This window comes from Carettochelys insculpta, chromosome 7 (genome assembly GCF_033958435.1).
Source record: "Carettochelys insculpta isolate YL-2023 chromosome 7, ASM3395843v1, whole genome shotgun sequence".
Classification (NCBI taxonomy): domain Eukaryota; kingdom Metazoa; phylum Chordata; order Testudines; family Carettochelyidae; genus Carettochelys; species Carettochelys insculpta.
In genome coordinates, this window is record NC_134143.1 from 10,276,996 (window position 1) to 10,299,865 (window position 22,870).

General features: G+C 47.8%; 1 protein-coding gene across 1 annotated transcript in view; it reads left to right on the forward strand.

Annotated features, from left to right (window-relative positions):
- TUBGCP2 (tubulin gamma complex component 2) overlaps positions 1-12,272 on the forward strand; it is a 54,052-nt gene extending 41,780 nt beyond the window's left edge. The window contains exons 14-18 of the mRNA XM_074999984.1: positions 8-128; positions 1,143-1,286; positions 5,290-5,418; positions 9,401-9,564; positions 11,482-12,272. Coding sequence (XP_074856085.1) covers positions 8-128; positions 1,143-1,286; positions 5,290-5,418; positions 9,401-9,564; positions 11,482-11,596 — 673 coding nt within the window. The 3' untranslated portion in view covers positions 11,597-12,272. The remainder of the gene's footprint in view (positions 1-7; positions 129-1,142; positions 1,287-5,289; positions 5,419-9,400; positions 9,565-11,481) is intronic.
- The last annotated feature ends 10,598 nt before the right edge of the window (positions 12,273-22,870 follow it).

Sequence of the window (22,870 nt, forward strand, 5' to 3'; positions counted from 1 at the left end):
CTTTTAGGTTTGCTGGTGCTTTCACACTTCGACAGCGGATGCTGAATTTTGTACAGAATATCCAGTACTACATGATGTTTGAGGTGATGGAACCAACATGGCATATCCTTGAGAAGAACCTGAAATCGGTGAGTTTTGTGGTTTGATCTGTGGCCCCTTGGACAAGAATACCAAGTCCCCGAACTGTCCTCCTTACCCTTTTGTATAAGAAAAAAATCAGATCTCAAGTACTTAAGCTACATATTGAAATGTAAAATATTTGTATATATTTCTTTGGTATGCTCAGTTCTCTGTTCATGTGAGTCTAGAGTACTGAAGGTTGCTTTGCATACACATTGCTTTTGTTTAGTACCATGGGTTATGAAACAGGATCACCCTGGCCATGATTTGCTATGAAAAACACACATAACAAGCTTGCAAGGGAATTGACAGCAAGGGTTTAGAGCTACCCAAGCACCTGGGCAAAACTTCTATTGATATCAATAGAGCATGCATTGCAGTACAGGATTGGAGCAGAGAACTACTTCTTAATTACCCTTTGGGATTGTTTGGGCCAGTTTTTCCCTACCTGGCATTGTGTGAATTAGGATCTGTGAGGTTTAGAAATGACGACAGGGAAAGGCAGTCCCTTTCCATCTAGTGCCAGTCTCTTTTTCCCTTCTATATCTCCTCCACACCCCTGTTTTCTGTGTCCGAGCCCTGTCTCACGAGTCTGCTTCATGAAAAGGAACTCTTTAGCGTAAAGAAAGAACCGACATCTCTCACTCATCAGGAGGTGCGATTTATCCCTGTTCTAGTTCTGGGAAAGGTGTTGTGCTTTTAACCCTTGTTGGCTCTGAGAAGTCTGAGCCAATATCTTGGGTCTGTTATTATAATGCCCTTCCCAGGACTTGATTTGTGGTGGTAAGATGCGCACGTCTTGAGTCCCTGTAGGGTTTTACCTGAATGTAACTTGTTAAAACTTGAAACCGTATCAGTTGAGATGGCTAAAAACAGAAAAGTTGGCATTTCCCAATCTCATTTTGCTCCGATAACACACTTCCTGTCTGACTCTAACCTACATTTTAAGCATTAGAATCTTCTCAGTACCGGAGAGCAATTAGCATAACGAATTGATTGGTGTGGTGTTTGTCCTGTAACAGGCTTCCAATATTGATGATGTCCTGAGCCACCATACGAGCTTTCTGGATAATTGTCTAAAGGACTGCATGCTAACAAATCCTGAGCTGCTGAAGATTTTTTCCAAGCTCATGTCTGTCTGTGTCATGTTCACAAACTGTATGCAGGTAAGGGGTCTCCAGTGCTCACTGGGTTGTTTGCAGCTGCTCAAAGTGTCGGTTCCTTCTTCTCACGGTGCCATGTCTTCGAATTGCCCCTCTTCTTCCTCTGAAATACTTTGCCCCTTTTTCTGGAGAAAAGGGGCATCGTTTGCATCCTAACTGAAATGTCGAGGTTCCCTACATCCTCTTTGATACCCAACAGCCCCTTCCCGCACATTGAGGTCTTGCGTAACAGTCACCATTCCTACGGACTGTTGGGAGCAACATGTCAGGCTGGAACTGTGCTGCAAAGCCTGCCAGTAATGCCACTTGGGAGCTTGGCGATTCAGCCGAGTGGAGTCCAGCTTCGCCCAGCCCTTTTATGAGCTGCACAGGCCTAGGTTCCCCACTCGCCTCCCCTGTTCCTGTGAGCAGCCTCACTAGCTCTCTTTTTGCTGTTCTGACAGCTGCTTTGGCAAGAAGAGAAAATGCCCTACTCGAGGGAAAGTTAGGTTCTATTTTTACTCCAAGCATACTCCTAGAGTACTGATGAGAATTGACTTGTGCTTGTTGAGAATCAAAAAGGTCATTCTGAGTCAGATCGATGATCCATTTAGCCCATACCCTACCTTCCAGCATGGGCCACTACCAGACACTTCCAAGGGAATGAACAGAACTGGGCAATTACCAATAGGAACAGAGATGTAGCCATGTTAGTCTGTATTCTAATAAAACCAAACCGTAGTCATGTAGCACTTTAAAGAGTATAACAAAATGATTTTTTAGGTGATGTCCCCCGAAAGCTCATCAGCTGAAAAATCATTTTGTTAAAGTGCTACATGACTTCTGGTTTGGTTTTTTTGGGCAATTACCAAGTGAACCATCCTCTATCATTTAGTCCCATCATCTGGTAGTCAGGTGCTCAGGGACATGCAGGGCATGAGGTTGCATCCCTGACCATCTCGGCCACTGGTGGACCTGTTCTCCATGAACTTACCTACTTACCCACTTCTACTTTTAACCTTCACATCATCCAATGGCCACGAGTGCCACTGGTTGACTCTCCATTGTGTGAAGAAGTACTTCCTTCTGATTGAAACTTTCTGCCTGCTAATTTCATTGGGTGACACCCCCCACACCTTGCTCACACGTTATGTGAAGAGGTAAATAATAGTTCATTATTCAGTGTCTTCACATTGTTCATGATATTAACGATAGAGCCCTGCAAATCTGCAGATGTGCACTTTCTATCCGCAGGTATCTGCGGATGTGGATGTCCGCCGCTCACTTTTGCAGATATGGACGTGGATGCACATGTAAATGTTGTATCTAGAACCCTGTGAATCCGTGGATAGCCCCTTTATATCTGCAGATATCTATGGCTTATTTTTACAGATGTGGATACGCATTCTGTATCTGTGCAGGGTTCGATTTATTAACCACTGTCTCATCCTCCTTAATTATCTCTTTTCTAAATTAAACAGTCCTTTTTAACCCTCTGAGTGTGGAAATTATTCCATTCTACCAGTCATTTTTGTTTGTTCTCGGCACTTTTTTGAGATGAGGTGACCAGAACAGCATGCAGTATTCAAGGCATATTTGTATTGTGGATTTATGTAGTGGCATTTTGCTATTTACTGGTTGCTTCTACCCCTTTCCTAATAGTTTATAATAGTCTGTTAACTTTTTTGACTGCCACTATGGCCACGTCTACATAAGCAGCTTTTCCCAGCAAAACCAGGCTTTTGCCGGAAAAAACAGTGGAGTGTCTACACGGCAAATGCACTTTGTGGACGGTTGAGAAGACCTGGCACATCCGCCGGCAGCGTTATACATCTCCCCGTTCAGATATCGTGCCTCTCTCGACAGTGTTCTGTCAGAAAAACAGCCGTGTAGACGCTCCAGGGCCCTTTTGTCGACAGGGATGGTTTGTGGCTCACCGGGCAGCCCTGTTTGCTGAGCTTCCGGTGAGGCATTCTGTCAAGAGGGGGCCAGGCCCTCTGGCTGCGTCTGTCGACATAGCTGATTGCTCTTTCAATCTATTTTTACGTGTAGACGCAGTCTGTCGACAGAAGTTTTGCTGCGAAATCCCTTCCGACCGTGACTTCTGTCGCCAGAGGCTTCTCATGTAGATGTGTTAGTTCTCTAAAAATATTCACTTAACTGTAAAGTCTCTCTTCTCTCTGGAGTGGTCACAGCTGATGTAGGACTCATTGGTGGGTTTGTATAACTGGAGTTATAGTTTTCAGTGTGCATTACTTTGCATTTATCAACACTGAATTTTAGTTTCCTTTTTATTGCCCTTTGACCCCTGCTGTGTGAGACCCCTTTTTAACTCTTCAAAGTCTACTTTGAACTTTAGTATGCTGATTAACTTAGTATTGTGTGCAGACTTCACCTTCTCACCGTTTACTCTTTTTGCAGATCATTTTATGAATATGTTGAAGTACAGATCACTGGGACCCTGTTTAACCCTTCCTCTTCTGAAAACTGACCGTTTATTCCCACTTTTGTTTTCTGTCTTTAACCAGTTACAGATCAATGAAAGGACTTCCCCTCTTATCCCATGACTGCTTATTTTTCCTAAGATCCTTTGAGAGACCACGTCCATTTATTTTGAAAGCCCATGTCTGCTGTACGAATTATTCACCTTGGCATCCTCTTAGAATTCTAATGGAGTGGTGAGGTGTGACTTTTCCCTTAACAAAGGTTGTGACTCATCCCCAGTACACTGAATTCATCTGTTTGCTTGATAATACGATTCTTTGCTTTAGTCACAACCAGTTTTCTTGGTACTGCAGTTAGGCTTACTGACCTGTGATTGCCTCTGAAGCCCCCTCCCTTTAAAAAAAAAATTGTCATTTCATTAGCTGTCCTCCAGTCATCTGGTAGAGAAACTGCTTTGAATGATGGGTTACATATCGCAGTTAGTAATTCTGCCATTTTGTATTTGGATTCCTTTAAATTTTTTGGGTGAATTCCGTCTGGTCCTTGTGACTTATTACTGTTCAGTTTATCAGTTTGTTCCTCAATCTCCCCATTGGCACCACAGTCAGGGATAGTTCCTCAGATTTGTTGGTTAGAAGAGTCAACAGACTGACTGTTAAGCTGAGCAGCAGCAGTTAGTGTTTGCTCAAAGCATTCACCCACAGCTGCAATCGTTCCAGCATGTGCTTGTTCCTAGCCTTGCTATAGTCCAGCGTTTTGCAACCTTTTTAATGAAGTACCTTTAAAACAAAACAAAAAAAAAAAAGATTTTAGACACACCATTTTGTTCTTAGCATTGCAACACATTTGTTTTAAACAACTTAATCGTCACTGGCTGGTTGGAAGAAATTACCTATAGATAATGAACTTGGCAGCATACTTATGACTGTGAAAAAAGGATAAATAAAAAAAAATTAGATGAACATAAAAGAAGTCCAATATTTTTTTCATAACAAAAGGTTGAGGAACACTGAGTTAATGTACCGTGTGGAAGAGCTCTGCGTACCCCAGAGATGCACACACCCCTGGTTGAGAACCACTTTTCTGGTCCATTCCTCCTGGAACCCAGAGGCTTCTAACCTTGTGGTTAGAACAGGAGTCAGTAATGTTCATGTGTGCCTTCTGCATGTTCTCTTGTATATCTCTGTCATTGCATTTCTGCTCTTTCTCCAAACTCTGTGAGGGCACTTGTGTCCTGATCTGCAGCATCCTTACTATCCTAGTCATGGGCACCCAATAGAGGTCTGCAGTGCGCCTCAATGACTCAGCTGTGTTTGTGTGTCATGAGCCAACGTTGTGTTTCATGAAAAATGATGGTGTGTGTTAGTGATGTACGCAAATAGGCATTGGCAGAAAACACCAGCTGCTTCTCTGCCTTTACTAGGATTTGAACCCGTGTACCCTGCCGCTGTGCAAAAAGGTTATTGTGTACCACTGAAGATCTGAAGTCCTGCCTGAATCAAAACCAGTTCTTGTGCTTCAATTTCACTATGGAAATAGGCTTTAACTTTTGTAATGTTTTTATCATCTACCCTTCCCACAGAGATTTACCCAGAGCATGAAGCTGAGTAATGAGATGGGCCGGCTTACGTTAGAGCATGGCACAATGCTGGGCCCACCAACAGAGCAGGAGCGTGCCGAGGAAGCTGTGAAGAAACAGCTAACTAATAAAGTAAGGCATCATTTTTCAGAATATTAATATACTGCATATATTCGTTCTTTAGCCCGTTTGGTTACAAGCCGACACAAGATGGACAGGCAAAAGTGGCAAAATGCTAAGACTTTCACAAGCTGACCCTATATTTCAAGGGTTAGCACACTTTGTTTCCCAGCCCGCCAAGACGAGCTGCTGGTGCACCAGCACCTCTTGTTTACCTGGAACATCTGCGGGCATGGAGGGCTGTAGCTCCCAGTGTCTGTGCTTCACCAGCATGTCCCTCTGCCTGTGCCACGTCCTGCAGCTCCCATTGGCTGGACCACAGCCACTGGGAGCCAAAGGGTTCGGTGCCTTCTGACGCTCTGGGTACACAAAACGTCCAGGCGTGCCGCCGGTTTACGCTGACAGGCTGGGAGCCAAAGTTTTTGCCGACTCTTTTTGATTCGCTCTGTTACCAAAAAAATCAGATTTTGAGCAAGTGCTTGTTCTTAACTGGCTATTTCTTCCTTCCAGACAGGACATTGGAACCCAGGTTTGTCTTCTTCCTACCTCTCCTCCAGTGCACTGAAAATGCCATGGAGATACTTCACAGGCATTTAGGCAGCAGCGTGTGCTGTTCTAGTTTGGTAACAAGGGGGAGTGAGTGTTCTTTAAACTAACCAGCCAGACTCGTTTTAGTGACACGCATCAAATGCCACACTATCACACCAGTCTGAAACTGTGAGGCTCTTGGGCCATACAACACGTACCTGTATGTTGGGCCCCTCGAGACTTGGATGGTTTCAGGGTCCCTGTCAAGCCGTCTTCCTCTGGACATTGTGTTCACAGTTCCTTCCCAGCTACTCATTTCCCTGAATTGGTGGTTGGATCCTCTGAATGTGTGTGTGGGTGTTTCCCTCATCCGCCCTTATCAGTTAATGACTCTGGTCTCAGGCATATCAGCACTTGGCTGACTCACCTATGGCCCCTCCAAACTCAAGGCGGTAGCTCATTGATAGAGATCTGTCTTTGTATCAACATCAGAGGCTCAGGGCAGTTCATCTCCTCTGTCAGGCATTCCTGCCTCATATCAGTGGGGAAAGCGTATGTTCTGACAGACAGCACCGCAGCCGTGTTTTATCTCAACAGGCAGGGCGGAATTCTCTCATCCGTTCTCTCCCAGGAAGCAATTCAATTATTGGAATTTTGTATAGCCCGCCCAGTCCGCCTCGAGCTTCTTACCTCCCAGGGTTGCAGAAGAAGTTAGCAGACTACCCAGTAGGTCTTTCTTCAGTCCCCAAAACTGATCTTCTTTTTGGGATGTAGCCAGAGGCGTGTTCCAGCAATGGGGAACTTCCCAAAGGACCTGTTTGTGAACAAGTAAAAATAAAAGATGTCACCAGTTCTGCTCCTGTCAACGCTGCAGTCTGCGTTCCAACAGAGGTGTCTTCCTGCTAGCCTGGATGGTAAAGTTTTGTTGTGCTTTCCCCCCAGTTCTACTCCTTCACAGAACACTTCTAAGGATCAAGCAGGACAGCCCTCGGGTTACACTAATGGTCCTAGCACGACCACACCGATACTGGTTTGTCACTCGGGACCTCTCAGTGGTGACTCTCTAATCTTATTTCCATTGCACCTAGATTTGATCACTCAAGACCACAGTTGACTTGAACCTATATTCCCTTCATTTAACAGACTTGGAAGCTCCATGGCTAAATTCCAGAAGCTGGCTTGTAGCAAGTCCAACAAGTTTTACTTAGCACCGGGCCACCTGCCTGTCGGAATGAAAGTGATTATCGGTCTTGGCTTCCCAAGCTGGAATCTCTCATAGATGAATTGCTCCATCTAATATATAATCAATTATTAGCTGCATCTGAAACAGCAAGGCTTAGCAGGTTCCTCTGTCAAGGTTCATCTGGCAGTGGTATCAGTTTTCCACCCTTCTGTTTTTTCTAACTACATGACAGTCTTATTCTTTAAAGCCTTGGAAAGATTGTACCCTCAGTGAAAAGAGCTTGCCTCCCTTGAAATTTGAGCCTGATTTTGTCTAAATGTGCAGGACTTCAGCAATATGCTCGTTACTGTTCCTCTCCTGGAAGATAGCTTTCCTAATTGCCATCACTTCTGCCAGGAGAGCCTTAGAACTCTGCGCTCTGAAATTAGAGTTTCCATATGTGGGCTACTTTAAAAATAAGGGATATTTATACCCTGGTCTTAATTTCCTCCATAAAGCAGTTTCAGATTTTCATAGCATTCAAACCATCTTCTTACCTGTGTGTTATCCAGAACATCAACAGAAATAAGAATGAATAATGACTACATACGTGGGATGCTAGACAAGCGCTGGCATTTTACATAGGTAGGACTAAACCTTTTCAGTAGTCCATCCAACTGTTCACTGAGGATTTTTGTCTCCGATAGCTTCATGCACTTGTTGTAGACAGACCAGGCATTTCACTGCCAGGTAGCCTGGTTACTCATTCCACAAGATCTCGAGCATCCTTAGTATTGTTCTTCATGCAAATCCCTATCCGGGACATTTGTAAAGTAGAAAGCTGGTCACTGGTGCACATGTAACTGTTTCCTCTCCTTGCGCCATCATCCACTACTCGAGGGATGAATGTGAACTCCAAGCCCTTCACCTTTAGTACTGCTTGGAAGTTACCAAGATTGGAATACACACATGCAGATGCTAGGTGAAGAAAAGAGTGTTTCAAACTGTTTTTAACTGTTGCTTAAGATGCGTTGCCTATGTCCCTTCCACAATCTACTGCCCTACCTTCTTTATTTGAGGTTTTGGAAAGAAGGAACTGAGGGGAGCGCAGGATGAACTAGGTGTTTCAGAGCAGTGCATGGCAGCAGAGGGTGATGCCCCAATAAGTAGCAGTGAGGGAAAATTTTCCAATGACTGTGCATGGGGCACATACGCACTAAGAGCACAATGGAGAAATGCAACATATCTTGGACAACAGTTACGAAAGGTTAGAAACTGTTTTTTCGTGCCACTCTCCTCCTTCCTCTGGTTTAATGAGTGCTGATCCTGCTAAATGTGTACATTATTACCCAGCTGCAGCCGAATTCTGCTTATCACAGCAAACGTTGGTCTTATGACTTAGTTCTGAACAGCGTGCATCAAGTGCGGTGGGCAGTAATTCATGGCCTCTGTATGGCTCAGCTTCTTTCACGTCTCATGGTGAATGAGACAGTTGGAATGTAAATGGTGAGACGCTTTCCAGCCCATCGCCTTTTGGCCTAAGACACCTACTTTAGTTCATGTTTCCTTTGAATCTGTGTGCTAAGTAACTTCTCTCGCATTGCAGCTCAGTGTCTGCCTTCCACTAGGTTGATTCCTACAGGTAGCCACTAGGGAGCCATTACAGAACAATGTAAATGCTTGAAGGTGGGCTGCTGGATATTTACCTGTTCTCTGACCCTGTCTTCTGTAGAGCAGCAAGTAGCTTTTGCTCACAAGCAACCCTTGGGCTGCTTTTGATGATGAGGCTTGTGCTGAAATATTGTAACGGTCAGTTAAAGCCACACTGCTACTAAAGATAAGGAATGCTCTGACTATCTATTTTTGAGAAGGGACGTACGACAGCAGGGCCAGGCTTTGATCAGGCACGTTCTAGAGGCAGAATAACACAAAGTTAGCAGGGTCCCTTTCAGGGCCTTGGATTGTGTCCCAGACCAGCAGGACAAGATTTTCAAATGACCGCAAACTAAGCGTGATGAACCCTGCTGGCTATTGTGTCTGCTCAGTGCATTACTTTGCCCAGGGAGCATGCCCTAGGCCTGGGTCACACCGCGTACCTGAGGGGCAGCATCTAGAATTCATCTCCTAACTGTTGTGTGCTGCACGAGAAAAGAATGGAGCAGTTTTTTAAATATTATGACAAAATTCTTGCAATGAAAGAATAGTTTGAAAAAGGAAAATAGACAGTCCTCTATCCCGGGTACAGTATGATTGATACAGGTTGATAAAGACCCAGTCTATCTCACTGTGGCCTCTTCTTGACAGCTTTTAGCAGAGCATGCAGACGCTTTCCAACTAACATCTGGTTTTGAGGCAACTATCAACAAGTTTGACAGCAATTTCTCAACACATCTCCTGGACCTTCTGGATAAGCTGAGTGTGTATAGCACCAATGACTGCGAACACAGCATGATCAACATTATCTATAGGTGAGCAGAGTGGAGCTGTCTCCTCGGAGCACACGAGGGAACGAGTCCCGCTCAAGACCAGTCTGACATGTGTTTCTTATTCCTTTCCGGTGGTATTGTGGCAGCCAGCTGTTGTATCAGTTTAGCGTTGGTCAGTAATTCAGCAGATTATTATTCTGAAAGGGAACTTTCTGGGCAAATGGGGTCGTCTTTTTAAACTGTTGCAAATCTGACCTTGCAAATGATGCTAGCCTCGCGCATTTAGTCACAGCCTTGTCCCGCGTCACTGCGTAACTAACCATTATACTTCTTGGGAAACTGACCTGCACAATCTGTGCCTCCCTCTCCCAGATGGGGATAGTAGTGCTGTCTTTGAAGTGCTTTGACTTCCATAGATGAACAGCTACTGTAACAGTGCCAAGTATTATTAGTAACATTGGGTCTTGAAGATGTCTCTACAGCTAGCTAGCAACATGCAGCCCAGTTGTGCAGGGCCAGCTGAGGTTCTTCCTGCATGCGCTGGAAAAAATCTTCCTAAGCTGAGCTGGGGTGAAGCGCCTCTCACTCTGTGCACACCTGTCAATGTACTGTTGTTGATGACCACCGATGGCAAGCCATGTACAGCACTGGGGTGGGGTTATTTTTTTGTGAGCAGTTGAAATGAAATCCAAACATGTTAATATCTGGAAATCCATAACTGTAGGGCTAAGGAGATGTGTCAAGATGGCAGTGGGGAGCAAAGAGACATTCCTAATTCAGTGCGCCACAGAAGGAAGAGCAGTGGGGTTACAGCCTGAGATGCTTAGCAGCTTGGACTTAGAAATGTGCCTCGTGTCCGCGTTTCTAAGTTGCCGTAGCTGCAATTGCGGAATTGGTGGGCAGGTGTGAGATGCACAGTGCACTAGCTTTGGTTTACAAAGCAAGAATCTTTAGAGTGTGTATAGGCTTGGTTTTCCCCTCGGGGAGATATGAGATATGTCTACACTAGAGTTTTTTGTAGACAAAAGTGGGGTTTTGTCGACAACACTTGGGGAGCGTCTACGCACAAAATGGGTTTTGTCGACAAAGTGTGCAACCAAAAAGCCGTGTAGATTCTCCGGGGGTCTCTCTTGTTCGCAGAGCGGGTCAAAATATCGATCAGCTTTTGTGTGTAGCTACGATCCGTCGACAGAAGTTTTGTCAGAACATCTCTTCTGACAGTAGCTTCTGTAAACGGATGCTTCTAGTGTAGACATAGCCATGGTGTTTAGTGCATGTAGAAGTAATTTTAAATGGCTAGTAATAGCTTGTAACCAAAATATATAATACCTGTTTGTCACCCAGAAACCCTACCTAAAGTGCATTCCTGTGCTTGATATTTCAGAATCATTTTTCTCTACGTATAGCTGACACTTGGACTAGTAACGTTCAGTTTTACAGCATAGCCTGGCCTGGAGGTTGGAAGGTCTGGGATCTGTTTCCAGCTCTGCCACTGGCCTAGTGGAAATCATGCCAGCCTCTGTGCTTCAGTTACACTATCTGTAAAATGGGGCTAATGCTGCCTACCTTCCTTTGTAAAGCACTTTGAAAGCTTCAGATGAAAAGCCTTATAACTTGCTTTTACTGCATATTTGTGATAATTCCTCTTTAAACACACGAACATTGATGGTGAGGAAAGTCTCCCAGGGTCAACCTTTCCATTTCAATATGCTCCCACCCTGAGCCTTTTCAATAACTGGAATTTATGTCCGCGAGGTCTCCCGTGAATGGACTGTAACTCCTAAGTAATGGCAATCATAGTAACTGGTCAATTATCGGTGTATGCTCAGGAATCTCTTAATTTTTACTACAAAATTTTGAAACCACTGAGTAGCATTTGAAGCCTGTTACCACTTCCTGTTTTCACACTTGTGAGCCATTTGTGGGAAAACTACTGAACACGTGTTTACTTTCCCCTAGGCTGGACTTCAATGGATTCTACACAGAGCGGCTGGAGCATATTTCTGCAGAGAGGAGTCAGAAAGTAGTTTCCCAAGCTCCCCTTCTTCCCCGGGTCGTTGTAGCCACCCAGTGAAGCTCGTATGTTAAGTATATTAGATGCTGCATCTTTTCACATCAAAATGCAGTTCTCTTGCCCAGTTGTGTCTGTGAGTAAGTTTGCACTTTAAACTCCATAAAAGCTGTAAAACAGCAGCCGTCTAGTAAGATAGTGTTTGCGTTTCTGAAATCTAAACGTAGAGAAGGGATTTTGTCACTTCTGAGATACTTTTGTTGTTTGTTTGTTTGTTTTTTTTCTAACTGACTTTTAAAACTCTGTGTGTTGTATAATCTGTAAAGAAATAAAATGTCAGAATTGTTTGGTTTCTTCTGGCATGAATTTACAGCTTATTTTAGTCACTGGGTGACTAAAGCTTAGTCATCTTACGAAGTTCTGCTAATTCACAGATTCAGATGTAAGGTGGTTCTGTTTCACAGCTCAGGTTTGGAAGAAAGCTCACTGAAACGCAGTGGAGTCTTGCTGTTGACTCAGGCTTGGATCCAGGCCCTTCTTCGGTTTCTGTCTGTGATGGTGGCCCAGGGCAGATTTTCAGTTCGCTGGCCAAACAGAAGAATGAAAAGAGAAAATCAGTGTCAGATGATCTGAAACAGACTTTTGGTTTTTGGCAAACTAAAAATTCTTTTTCTTCTCTTAAACTAAACTTTTTTGTTTGTTTCTTTTTTTGAGTACAAACCTTTTCCATAAAAGTGAAGTAAAATTAAAAACAAAAGGGCACATTTTGACCAAAATAGTTCAGTAAATTTCACATTTTGGTTGACTTGAATCCTTATTTTTCAGGCGGGTTGGGGAAAAAGGTTCGTCTGAGAGATTTTTCCACGTCTAATGGATACAGAATATCTGTCTTGAGGCGCAACCAATTCGCTATTGAAGTAAATGACGTTGCTAGGTTGGTAGGAGTGACCCAGAGAAATGGCAAAGGTCATCACCTCCATCCCTTATTACTCGGGCTGGTGCATCGAGGGGCTCTAGTTAGCGAAGCCTGTGTTAGTTCTGCGAGGGACTGCAGTCCTGCACGCCACATAGGGCTGTTCCTCAGGACCGTTGGTGTCTGTTGTGTGCAGGCAGCCACCTGCAGTGCTTTGCATAAGAAGTCCCTCTGCTCTGTGGCTTGGCACTGTAGTTCCTTTCCAGGCATAACTCATGGTGTTGGACTTGACCTGTAGAATCCTATGTGGCCATGTTCCTATTTCTGCAGAATCCACATGTGGTGCCTTTCAGAGCATTCTATGTTTCTGGCCTAGTCTAACAGGGGTAGGCTTTTTTTACCCATCGCTGGTTAATTGGTTGGATGGATGACTGACTGCAGCCATCATGTCCATTGCCAGATCGGGCAAATGATAGCTTTTGCCCCGTTCCCCGCTCACCACATTCATTAAATTTTTGACCACTTTTGATCACCGTTTCTGTCATGGATGTCTTTTTGAGCATGCTAATGAGAGGGGGCAAATAATAAAAGCCCAGCTGATGGAGAGGTAAGGTGCTGTTAAATAGACATGTCTGTCCTGTCTCACAGTGATATCCACATATATGGTGGCATCCAGATCAAAGTTATTTCAATCCCTCTATGCAGTCAGTGTCAGGCAGTTCATTGCAGTACAGCAGAGAATACTTACAGAAGAAGCTCCCCTGGACAGTGTTGTCGAGCCGGGTCTTGGGGACCATCTCTGGCAAGGTGCTTGCCTGGGTCTGTGGCTGAGGGTTGGACATGCCAAAGATCGTGGTGGTTTGAGGGTATCTCCTCCTTGCTGGCACCTGTAGTCAAACAGGCACAGATACTTTCCGATGGCTCAGGCATATACATTTCATTGTGGCCTCCCTGGCAAAACTCCAGTCCAGCTCCTACACATAAATGTACTGGGAGCATTTCCCAGGTTGTTTTTGTAAATTGGTTGGAGCTCCTTGGCTGTGTAGTAGCACTGGTCCGTGTCCCGAGAGCGCCCCTCTTCCCACATTTGCTGTAATAGCCATTCATCTCTCTTCGCGTTCTACCTACTCTCAGTAAGATAGGACTGGATGAGCTCATCTTCCAAGGGGGACAAGGAAATCCTGGGCTTCCAGATAAGAGCACGTGAAAGCGCGGGACATGGTTGCTCTCATGGGCCCTGTGTGTGTGAACTTGCATGAACGGGAGTTGTGAAGGGGCACATTTGGCTGCAAATGGGCAGGTGACAGCTAGTCAGAGTGCCCCTGGAGTGGTAGAAAGTATATAGGAAAAGACTGCAGCTGTCAAAGAGGTTGACATATGGCTTGAAGTGGTATCGGTATCCACAAACGGGGATGTTTCCGCACGAACTGGAGAATGGATAACTCGTTTCAAAGTAGCTATGCTGCTTCCAAGCATTTTCATTAAAATGGGATCGACTGAGCCTCTGCTGTTCTCTCATCTCTTGCGGACACTTCTTCAGACACAGAAAGAATTGCTTTGTACACGTGTATAGTTGATGTTTTTACAGTAGCCGTGTTAGCAGTATTTTCTTTTTATGGATTTGCGACACTGCTTTACCTGTCTCCTGCTCCTCCCCACTCCCCTTTCCGGCACCCAAGTGTGAGTACCAGATTATGCTGAAGATGCTGGGATTCAAAAAAGCTGGACCTGTTTGGCAGGAAGCTTGATTCCACGAGAGGTTCGTAGCTGAGGATCACAAACCAGCAGGCTCTGTTGGGCTGCTGTAGTTTCAGACTATGGGATATTATCCTGAAGTTCAAGGACAAGCTTCCAGGTGAGGCACAACAGGAGTAGTCTTCTGTGAGGCAGGAGGACAGATTAGTGGCCGGACAAACACTGCAGTTGAGCAGGAGGCAGCAGACGCTGCAGCTCAAGCTATGGCTTCTGTCACCGCTGGACAACGTTAGTGTCTGCAATTATCAAGCCTTCCCTAACCCCTGCCGTCCCTGGAGGTGCAACAAACAATTCAAGACCTCCCATTTGAAGGCCCCTCACCATTTGCCAATAGAACTGATGAGCGGCTTTGTAGCCTTGGGGATTCCAGAGAGACGCTTGAGTCTGTGGGAATTTATACAGCGGTAACAAAAAGAAACCTGTTCCGCTCACGGCAGTCCCACCAACTTCAGCGCTTCCTACGGTCTTCCCAGGATCTGCCCAAAAAGAGCAGCAGGAGTCACTCGACGCTGCTTTGCAGCGACAGGTTTTCCTAGACAGACAAGGTCCTTGAAACATTCGTTTTGAACTGTCGCTCTAAAGTAGTCCGCCACCTCCCACAGTACCATCGTTCCCCATTTCTCATTTTGTTAACCAGTTATCCAACTTCCTAAGTGCTCAGACCCACACCACCAAGGATCAATGGGCGTCAAGCATGGGATGCATCCTTCGGTGTATTTTTGTCCCTTTCTCCCGCCACACCTTTCCTGTCCCTCTTCAGGGATCACTTCGCTTTTAGATCCTAAGGTGGCTAAACAAGTACCTAAAGAAAACAAAATTCCAAATGGCTAGTGTCGCCTGTGAGCCCTTTGTTAGATCCTGGGGACTGGTGTGCTGTTCTGGGTTAAGACACCTATTTTTGTGCGCCCATTCGTCAGAGCCAGTAAAAATTTCTCTGGTTTGCCGTCGGCAGTCCTTATCAGTTCACGGTACTGCCATTTGGATGATCGGCGGCCATTCACATCTTCATGAACTGTGGTAACAGCATTCTGACAAGGGCGGGAATTCATGTGTTTCCTTACCTGATTCGCTGGGTGGCACGAGGCCAGACTAGGTCTCGGGTGCTCTCCGGCATTGCTTTCCTTGAACTGCTTTCAAGATGCAAGGATTCCTAGTCAGTACAGAGAAATCCATCCCATCTCCTGTTCTTAGAACAGCAATCACTGGGCAGTTCTGGGCTCTGAAACAGCCAGGGCTTTCCCGCCAGAGCTGAGGTTCCAAACAACGCACGTCATTGCTCTAGATCAAAAGGCACACCTCGTCTCCGTGGTTCAGAACTGTCTCAGACTTCTAGGGTACGTGGCCGTGTGCTCTTGCATGGGGCAGTATGCCAAATGGCGCCTCGGCCTCCGTGTGCTCGTTACTGCCGTGCGCTTTTCCTACCACGCGCGTCTCACCCTTTGGCCTGTGAGTGACTCGGTTTCAGACTCGGTAGGCCGAGAAAAGAGAAAAGAGGTGCATGTAACTTCTGGAAAGTGGGTGAGAGTCTCCGCAAGTGTGAGCATGTTGAAGTTTTTTGGGGGAAAGAACTGGTACGGAGGGGCACGTTACAACCTCGCTCTGTTGCACACTGGGTATGTTTTGCCCCAAGTGCTGGTCAAGGAATACACAGCTACCCCTGCATGTATTTGCCCTGTTGAGTTTGCGCTGCAGGCCTGTGCTGATTTTGTACTGGGGTCAGCAACCTCGAGAGGTCACCTAGTTCAGCCCCTTGCACAGCAGTGGGACCACATGTCCCTTGATCACCCTGAATTGTTTTTCTATAAAGGTCTCTAGCGACAGGGATTCTACGACCTCTTTTGCCGGCCGATGCAGCCTTGTGCCGCTCGTGTTGTTGCCAGATCTGGATTTTGGCACTGGGAAGACCAGCACCCTGATCGGCTACCTCTTGGGGAAGGCACTTGCTCACTCTTCCCGGGTTATTACTAACAGGCCAGCTCAGCTCTGTGGGCTTGCTGTCATCCTTTTGTCATTTCCTTAATAGCTAGACGCAAGTGCTGCATCTTCCTGTACTTCTCCATTACTCACGTTATCACTTCCTCTTTGGGATGGGTCTAAGTCCGACCTGCTGAAAACAGGTGCCGTTGCCACAGAGCCAGCAGAAGCAGAAATGCTGGCGGCAGCTTTGCCTTTGCCCCCGGAGATGAGTATCTGCAACACGTTTCCTCTGGTGCTCTCTTCTCTGTAATAAAGTCATTTCCTAAGTTCTCTGTAACTGTGGCTTTTTGTGCTAGAGTCACCCTCCTGTTTGTACTTCTGCTCTCAGCCTCTCCCAGCTTCCAGCAATGCTCCCCTTCCAGCCTGAAACCCTCCATTCAAAGGGAAGTCGGGAACACCCTCGTTAGACATTTCTGAGCACCAGAACTCCGTTCCCTCTCTGGGACACAAACTCTGCAAGCTTTTGAACAGAGGTCTGGCACCCACCCCATGCTTCCAATTGTGAGGTTTCAAAAGCCATTTCTTGTCCTAGCGCAGGAGGTATCATGCTGATCGGGTGGTTTCTTTAATGAGGGAGACCCAGCCCCGGGCCCTACCGTAATACAGGGGCTGCACGAACACAATAAGTATCAGAAGGGTAGCCGTGAAATTTGTATCCGCAAAAACAACTAGAAGTCCTGTGGCGCCTTATAGAGGAACCGATTTTCTGGAGCAGAAGCTTTTGTGGGCAAAGACCCGCTTCGTCAGATGCATGTGACAGAACGAGACAATTCCTGACCCGAGAGCTCACGAGCCGAACTGAGCAGGCAGCTATGGTGGAGGCCCCAGGCAATTGAATGAGTGGCCTAGGGTGGGGCGCCGAGTGGAAGGCACCAGCACCTGCTGGCGCTGGAGCGGACGCTGTCTGGCCCTGCCACCCTCTCCCATTGGATCTGCTGCAGCTGCCTGGGATTCTTCCCCCAGCTCATTGTAGTGACTGTTCTCATGTATCCACAGCTTGTGGGGACAGCGCCAGGCAGCAGGCTCCTCTTGGGCTCCGGTGTGTGCTGCCTCCTGCATGGCGCCCTTCCCGCCAGGAGCAGATGGTCTCACGCCTGCTGACTGTGACGAGACCATGATGCCTGTCATACAAGGACCTCTGCACCACTGCTGGCTGTTGTCCCCACGGAGCCTACTTTCCACCTGCAGCACCAAGGGGCCTGGCTGAATATGGTTCTGCAATGTCGCCTCTTAGGCACGTCTGAACCTCGTGGCTCAGGCCATTGAAGCTCTGCTGAGCGCACTACGGGGCATGGTGCTGGCTGGCAGGGCCAGAGCGAGTGGGTTTCCGGTCCTCCCCTGGGAGATATCATTTCCAGGAAGACACTGGTGATTAAAATCGTTCTCTTACTCTCTTCACATCCTCTGCAAAGCAGAAGTGACTAGCATGAGCCAGGAAATGAAGATGCTTGCACTGTGGTTTGTTGCTGTGCGTGTGGCAAAAGCCTTATGCCCAGTGCCCTGCAGGCTGAGAGCTGCTTGACCCTACTTGCCAGAACTGTGGGGGCGGGGGTGCATGTTCCAGCGAGTTGGGGAGGAGACAGACTGGTCTCTGTGGGATTGTGGACTCTGTGGGACAATCCAACCCCAAGGGGCAGAGCCCTTTGTTTCTGCTCTTCGAGGGTGTGGTGACCCTCCTAGGAGCACAGGGTCTGGGATCTCGGTTCTGAGTGCCTCGAACAAGGGCATAGCATTTTATGACTTGCTACAACCAGGAGCCAGCTGAATTGAGACCCCCTGCCAGGCAAGGGAGCTAGAAGAGAACCAAAGCACCCAATCCACGAGGAGTTAACCAGAACCACAGCAACACCCTGAAGCCCACAGAACAGGTCACTCTAATGGGTGCATGCCCTGAAACGTCGCCATCAGCCTCAGCCGGTGTGGTGTGGTGGCCTGTGATGTGAAGGGCTGGGTTCCCTTCTAGCAGGAGCGAGGCCCTGGATGGCCGGCACTGCTCTCTCAGCAAGAAGACCAACTGTGCTGGAGTCTCAGAACCCTATAGCAGGGAGCCACAGTGCAGCTGCTCTAATGTGGCCCCCTGCCTTGGGCAGTGGCACAGCTCGCAGCCGGGCTAGCGGCTGACACTCTGGGGCCCATTATCAGTCACCATGGTGGTCTCTTGGACTTTTGGCTCAGCCTCCACAGGCTGTGTCCCTGCAGCACAGGAAGGCCCCTTGCCATTCTCAGCTGCCCTCCACGTGCCCTGGCGAGAGGGAGCCAGTCACTAGTCCCGGAGCTGCCAAGGGGGTGTTATGGGCACGAGGCTGGGGTTCAGTCAGAGCAAGGGGCAGTGCCGTGTGAGGCAAAGGCCGAGGGGAGCAGAGAGAAGCAGGGCCTGCCCACGTGGGAATCTTGTGTTTTGTTTTGTCTGCGGGCACCCGAGTTTCCCTCTGCGCTTTGCATTACTACCAGAGGCAGGAAAAGTTAAGGCTGCTCTTTGGGGCAGGGCGGGACATGGGGTGTCATCACGCTGCCGTCTGGGCCTCGGTGAACTGGGTCCTTAAGGACCTGGCTGAAATTGACCCCGTGTTAATGCAGAATCCCAAAGAGGCAATAGAAAGTGGAAGGTCAGCACCTGGGAAGCAACCAGCCAGAGGAAGGAAATGTAACCCCGCCTCGCAGCAGGGAAGCTAAGCAGAGCCCAGCTGCAGAACAAAGGCTTAGACTGACCAGCAGGGGATGAAGAATGGGTCGCTGGACGAAACCGGCTGCTCTCTGGCAGGACCGATGCTGGAGGCAGAGAGCCGGAGATGCAGTTTGCTACGGCTCAGCTGATGGTTTGCTCTGGATGCAAATGGACCGGTCTTTGATTAACCTGCCTCTCGCCGTGCTAACCGAAGATCTCTCTGTGTTGTGTCCAGTGATTAACAGCCTTTCCAAATAGTGGGGCTGGTGTGGTGCTCCTGCAAATACAAGCTGCCATGCTTCAGCCCAGCGGTGCATCTAGTGGGCTGTGTCTACACATGTTAATGAAGTGCTTTGGAACAGGTTAATGAGGCCCTGACGTGCATATTAAGTGACTCATTAGCATAATGGCAGCCAGTCACATTTAAAAAGTGCAGCTGTGGAAATGCAGCCTGCCTGTATTGACACCGGCACTTCCCAATTCCCTTATTCCCAAAACAAATCATTAACCTGTTCCGAAGTGCCTCCTTACCATGACCCTTCTAAGAGGCAGGGGCGTGTGTAGACAGAGGTCTATTAGGTATCTAGTTCATTCGGGCTCACAGGGCAGCATGAGTAGCATGAAGCAGCCGTGCTGAGCCCAGAGGTGCCGCCTGGATCCACACAGGCCAGGCCCCATCCTCCCTGGTTGATGGGTTACGTGCTCACCGGCTCGGATGAGTCTGCGGGCTGTGCTTTAACCTAGTCACACAGGGGGCATCCTGTTTCTCTTTTTCAGAATCAAAGTGGTATTTTTCCTTATACGGACTTGCCAGAATAGCTCGTCTGCCTGAGCACGTTCTGTGCCCTGACGGGAGCTCAGCTGAGTTGGCCCTTTTAACACTGAGCAGTAAGCAATTGCTCATCTGAGGAAGCAGGGTTTACCCACAAAAGCTCATGACCTAATAAAGTTGTTCGTCCCTGAGGCAGTGTTTCTTAAACTTTTTGAGACCATGGAAGAGCAAACAATAATATTTTTCATGCAGAACACCTATGAAAATTTTCTTCCAAAGAAAAAAATGTCAGACAAAAAAATCAACCAACAGCAACATGTGCAGCAGAACCAAAAAGGAAGTAATTTAATCGGGTATCATAGCAATGAAGATGTCACACTCTATCTGGTTTTAATAACAGAAAATATAGATCGCCAGTACTTTTTCAAACGCTCACGGAGCACCTGAGAGTTGTTCACGGAACACCCGGGTTTGGTGGAACGTAGCTTAAGGAACACCGCCCCAAGGTGCCACAGGACTGCTTGTTGTTCAGGAATTGGTTTAGTACATCTTCTGTAAAACCACTTTGTACGCTACCGAGCTCAAGCGGCTGGTTTAAAATCCACTGGCCGTTCACACGTGTCCATTGTCCCAAATCAATCTGTTGTAGAGCTTTGCTTTGTACCATTAAGAGACCTAGCTGCGAACTCTCTTTCTGCATCTGCCCCATGCATCTGCTTTGGCCTTCAAACTCTGAACTCCTGTGCATATGCCTAATTAACAAATGTGTTAGTCTTTTAAGGTGTTACAGGACGGTTGGTTTTTTGGGAAGCTCTAGACTAACATAGCTCCCCCTCTGAGACTCCCATACCTGTGTTGCTCCTGTATGTCTCAGCGGTTTGTGCTGACAGCGAGGGGCTTGCCAAAGGGTTGTTTTTACTGCATAGAGGGGGTGACGCCTCCCAATGATGAACTTGTGTTGACCGAAGTATGAGTTCTAGCACAAGCAATTCCGTCTCTCGGTCTTCCACGGATCCCAGAGGGGCTCTTTAATTTACTAGACAAAGGCAGAACAAGAGCCAATGGCTGGAAGAAGCCAGAAAAGTTCCAGCTAGAAAGAAGTCAAATTTTTGGAGTCTGGCAGTCCAAAGCACTTTGGAAATGATGTGAGAATTTTCTGTAATGCTTTTACTTCAATGACTGTCTCGCCCTCTGCAGCCTCATGGGAGGCATGCAGGGGACAGGAGGTATGTGTCACCTGACTTGAGGGGGAAAATGACATGATCATTCAAGAACTGGTTGAAACAAGTCAACGGAGACCTCAGAAACACCAAGAGATCTGTCTTCCCATCAGTGTTCCCTCTAATCTTTTCCAGCCGTGTGCAGAATAAATTTTTTCTGCGCACCAAGGCCTGTGAATGTGCACCACCATTGTGAACATGTGCCATCAGCTGAGCGGCATTTGACTCCCTCTCCCGAGCATCCCTGCTAGCACACGGTTTCTAGGGAACGCTGCCTGCCCCTGCCCTATGAGTGCACAAGCAAAACCTCACCGGGGCCAGAGCCAGAATAAGGGCTGCGTTTTGGTGGGCTCCAAGAGCTCTCATCTGGGATTAAGGACCAAGGCACCTGGAGCTGAGTCCGTAGCAGTAGGGCTAGATCATGGCATTGACTTACAAACCAGCCAACTCTCATCAATTAATTGCCAAAAACATGATTTCCAGGGAAAACAGCCGGATTCGTGATCTCACGCTAGAACTCTCAGCTGTCACAATTTTTTTTTTTTTTTCCAGACAGGGCTGAGAGTTTCACCCTGCGATCATGAGTCAGGCGTAACTCTTTTCCTGAGAAATCTTTGTAGCCGTGGGGTGACTGCAGTCAGCTGCAGCCTGAGAAGCTGCTGCCAGCGTTCCTTTGCGAGCCTGGGAAATGGGACAGGGGTCCCCATAGCAGCCACCCCCAGGGTAGCTGGGGTGGAGAACCTGAAGGGGAACAGAGATGAGGCTGGGAGGGCTGAGCTATAGCTTGAGGGCTGCAGGGCAGCTGGAGGAAGGAGTGTGGGGGTTAAAGGGGTAGGGGTGGGTTTTGAGCAGAAGGGATGAGCTGGGTCCACTGAGGGCAGAGCGGGGGCCATGGGGTTAGGGGACTGAAGTGATTGAAGAGTGATGATGGGGCTGAACTGAGTGACACTGGGTGGGAGAGCGAGGGGCAGGATTGATGGGGAGGGGCAAAAGGGCATGGAGGCCCAAATCACTGTACCCAGCACGGGGGGAGAGCGGGCACCACTCAGCGTCACATGCACCTCTCTGGGACTGGCAGGAGTTCAAAAATCAAGAGGCTGATCTAAAAACAATACTTTAAATAAAAAAAAAAACTCATAACTTTGGGGTGGGGGGTCCAACTTGTGGCTTTTTGATCTCTTGAAGATGCCAATACTGGGCTTTGCCTGCAGGGGCGAGGGGGTAATGTTTGCCTCTCTGTGCTCATGTTACAGACATTCAACGCTGTAGCGGGGTGGCTGATAGAGGGTTCCCTTGGACTGCAAAGGCTGCAGGTGCGTCTACCTACTCTGGAAGCTCTGGCCCCAGGGCCCCGCACAGGCATCCCCCAGAACTCTGGCTCTGCTGGATTTGCTGCAGAGATCCCTGAGAAGAGGGAGGGGGGCACTGGCGCTCCCGGCTCGGTGTTCGAAGCTGGAATTGAGCGGCACGCCTGTGACAAGGAAGCACTGGCCACTCCCAAGGCAGGAGAAGATTTGCTGTGTTTGCAGCTGGGCGGGCAGACTGATATGGAGGAGGTAAATGCTGAGCTGATGTTTTGCAAAACGGGGTTGCTTCTAGTGGCTGGACAGACAGGCAAAGAACTCTGGCCCGTGCCATTGTAGGATAGGCTTGGTGGATTCTAGGCCTGCAGAACTTGGGTCTGATGATACTGGGGGGCACAAATAAAGGGGTCGATGTGACTACCCCATGTGTTGCCTCTCAGAGGAAGTTTCCAGCCCCACATGTCTGGTGCAGTGCAACCAACCCTGTTGGTTCCTGGCAGACTGGGGTCACAGCCTGGGAAGCATGTGCCTCCGGGCCAGATCCACCACAGCACCAGTGTCTCCCGGAACCTCTGGGGACTCCTCAGCAGGAGGAGGGGTGAAAGCTCTTACTTTTGGCTGAGCAGAGACGCTTGCTCTCGGCGCCTTCCCCAGGGATCCCCACCCGGATCACGCCAACTCGACCCCGCCAGAGTTACCTGTAGAGGGTGGGGCGCTGTCCTCCTCCTCTG